The following is a 2117-nucleotide window of genomic DNA, read 5'->3' on the forward strand; positions in this document are numbered from 1 at the left end:
GTCCAGAAAGTTTTGGGGTCCCACCAAGGCTGGGACAGGGCTGGAAATGGGGCAAATCCGGGGAATTTTGCTGCCACGGAACCAAAAACGGGGATTTTTTGGGATTCCCCTCACCTGTGCCCTCACCTGTGCCCTCACCTGTGCCCTCCCCTGTGCCCTCACCTGGGTGGGTCCAGAAAGTTTTGGGGTCCCACCAAGGCTGGGACGGGGCTGGAAATGGGGCAAATCCGGGGAATTTTGCTGCCACGGAACCAAAAACGGGGATTTTTTGGGATTCCCCTCACCTGTGCCCTCACCTGTGCCCTCACCTGTGCCCTCCCCTGTGCCCTCACCTGGGTGGGTCCAGAAAGTTTTGGGGTCCCACCAAGGCTGGGACGGGGCTGGAAATGGGGCAAATCCGGAGAATTTTGCTGCCACGGAACCAAAAATGGGGATTTTTTGGGATTCCCCTCACCTGTGCCCTCACCTGTGCCCTCACCTGTGCCCTCACCTGTGCCCACCTGCGCAGCCAAGCTGCCGCGGGACCTGCAGTGCGCCTCGGTGCAGACCTTCGGGCCGGAGCAGTGCGCCCGCGCCTACGGCAGCGCCATCACCCGCAACATGTTCTGCGCCGGCGTCCCCCAGGGCGGCGTCGACTCCTGCCAGGTGAGCCCAGCGGGCACAGGTGGGCGCAGGTGTGCCCGGGGGTTTCCCCAGGTGTGCCCCGGGTGTGCCCAGGTGTCCCCAGGTGTGTCCCAGGTGTGCCCCGGGTGAGGCCCAGGTGTGCCCCAGGTGTGCCCAGGTGTGTCCCAGGTGTGCCCCAGGTGTGCCCCGGGTGTGTCCCGGGTGTCCCCAGGTGTGCCCCACGTGTGTCCCAGGTGTGCCCCAGGTGTGCCCCGGGTGTCCCCAGGTGTGTCCCAGGTGTCCCCAGGTGTGCCCAGGTGTGCCCCGGGTGTGTCCCAGGTGTGTCCCAGGTGTCCCCAGGTGTGCCCAGGTGTGCCCCGGGTGTGTCCCAGGTGTGCCCCGGGTGTGTCCCGGGTGTCCCCAGGTGTGCCCAGCTGTGCCCAGGTGTGATCCAGGTGTGCCCAGCTGTGTCCCAGCTGTGTCCCCAGATCTTCCCAGGTATCCCCAGGTGTTCCCAGGTATCCCCAGGTGTTCTCAGGTATCCCCAGGTGTGCCCAGGCCCTGGGGATGGTCCCGGAAATGGGGCAAATCCAGGGAATTTGGGGGTTCCAGCGCTCTTCCCTCCCCCGCTGTCCGCAGGGGGACTCCGGGGGCCCGCTGGTCTGCGGGGGGCTCCTGCAGGGCGTCGTGTCCTGGGGCATGGCCGTGTGCGGCCAGCGCGGCCAGCCCGGCGTCTACTCCAACGTGTGCCGGGCCAGCGCCTGGATCCGCCGCACCGTCCGCGACTGACCGCCAGGGACTGACCAGTGACTGACCAGTGACCACCAGTGAGCACCAGGGACTGACCAGTGACTGACCAGTGACCACCAGTGACCGGGAGTGACCGGGAGTTGGGGGGAATTGGGGAAAATAAAGGAAAATGGCAAAAAACCCCAAACAAGTGGAGTTACAGGGACTGGGAGGGACTGGAGGGGGCTGGGAGGGGACTGGGAGGGGACTGGGAGGGGATTGGGAGGGAGTGGGAGGGACTGGGAGAGAACTGGGAGGGACTGGGGTGGACTAGGAGGGGATTGGGAGGGAGCTGGGAGGGACTGGGAGGGAGTGGGAGGGATTGGGAGGGATTGGGAGGGACTGGGAGGGACTGGGAGGGAGTGGGAGGGACTGGGAGGGGATTGGGAAGGACTGGGAGGGAGTGGGAGGGGACTGGGAGGGACTGGGAGAGGGATTGGAAGTGAATTGGGAGGGACTGGGACAAACTGGGAGGGACTGGGAGGGGATCAGGGGTTTCTCCAGTTCGTACTGGGCGTAACTGGGCCGTACTGGGGGGGGTTTTTGGGGTCTCCCCACCACATATTGGTTCCTACTGGTCCGTACGGGTTTATACTGGTTCACACTGGTCCATACTGGTTTATACTGGGGGTTCTGGGGTGTTGGGGTCCTTCCCCCCCTGCCATGTGGTCCTGGGAGGGGGCCCTGGGGGGAAGGCACGGGGTTTCCCTGACCCTGGTCAGCCT

At 65.0% G+C, this 2117-nt stretch overlaps 1 protein-coding gene and 1 long non-coding RNA gene across 2 annotated transcripts in view; one reads left to right on the forward strand and one right to left on the reverse strand.

Moving 5' to 3' along the window:
• The window catches only part of LOC125320802 (kallikrein-14-like), an 11301-nt gene extending 9767 nt beyond the window's left edge, over positions 1 to 1534 (forward strand). The window contains exons 5-6 of the mRNA XM_048293228.1: positions 443 to 645; positions 1243 to 1534. Coding sequence (XP_048149185.1) covers positions 443 to 645; positions 1243 to 1392 — 353 coding nt within the window. The 3' untranslated portion in view covers positions 1393 to 1534. The remainder of the gene's footprint in view (positions 1 to 442; positions 646 to 1242) is intronic.
• Positions 120 to 377, reverse strand: LOC125320803. Its single transcript, XR_007201289.1, has 2 exons — positions 285 to 377; positions 120 to 162 (listed from the first exon to the last, which is right to left on the reverse strand). It is a non-coding gene; the product is annotated as an uncharacterized LOC125320803 (long non-coding RNA).
• Positions 1535 to 2117: the final 583 nt, after the last annotated feature.

This window comes from Corvus hawaiiensis (assembly GCF_020740725.1).
Source record: "Corvus hawaiiensis isolate bCorHaw1 chromosome 37 unlocalized genomic scaffold, bCorHaw1.pri.cur SUPER_37a, whole genome shotgun sequence".
Taxonomy (NCBI): Eukaryota; Metazoa; Chordata; class Aves; order Passeriformes; family Corvidae; genus Corvus; species Corvus hawaiiensis.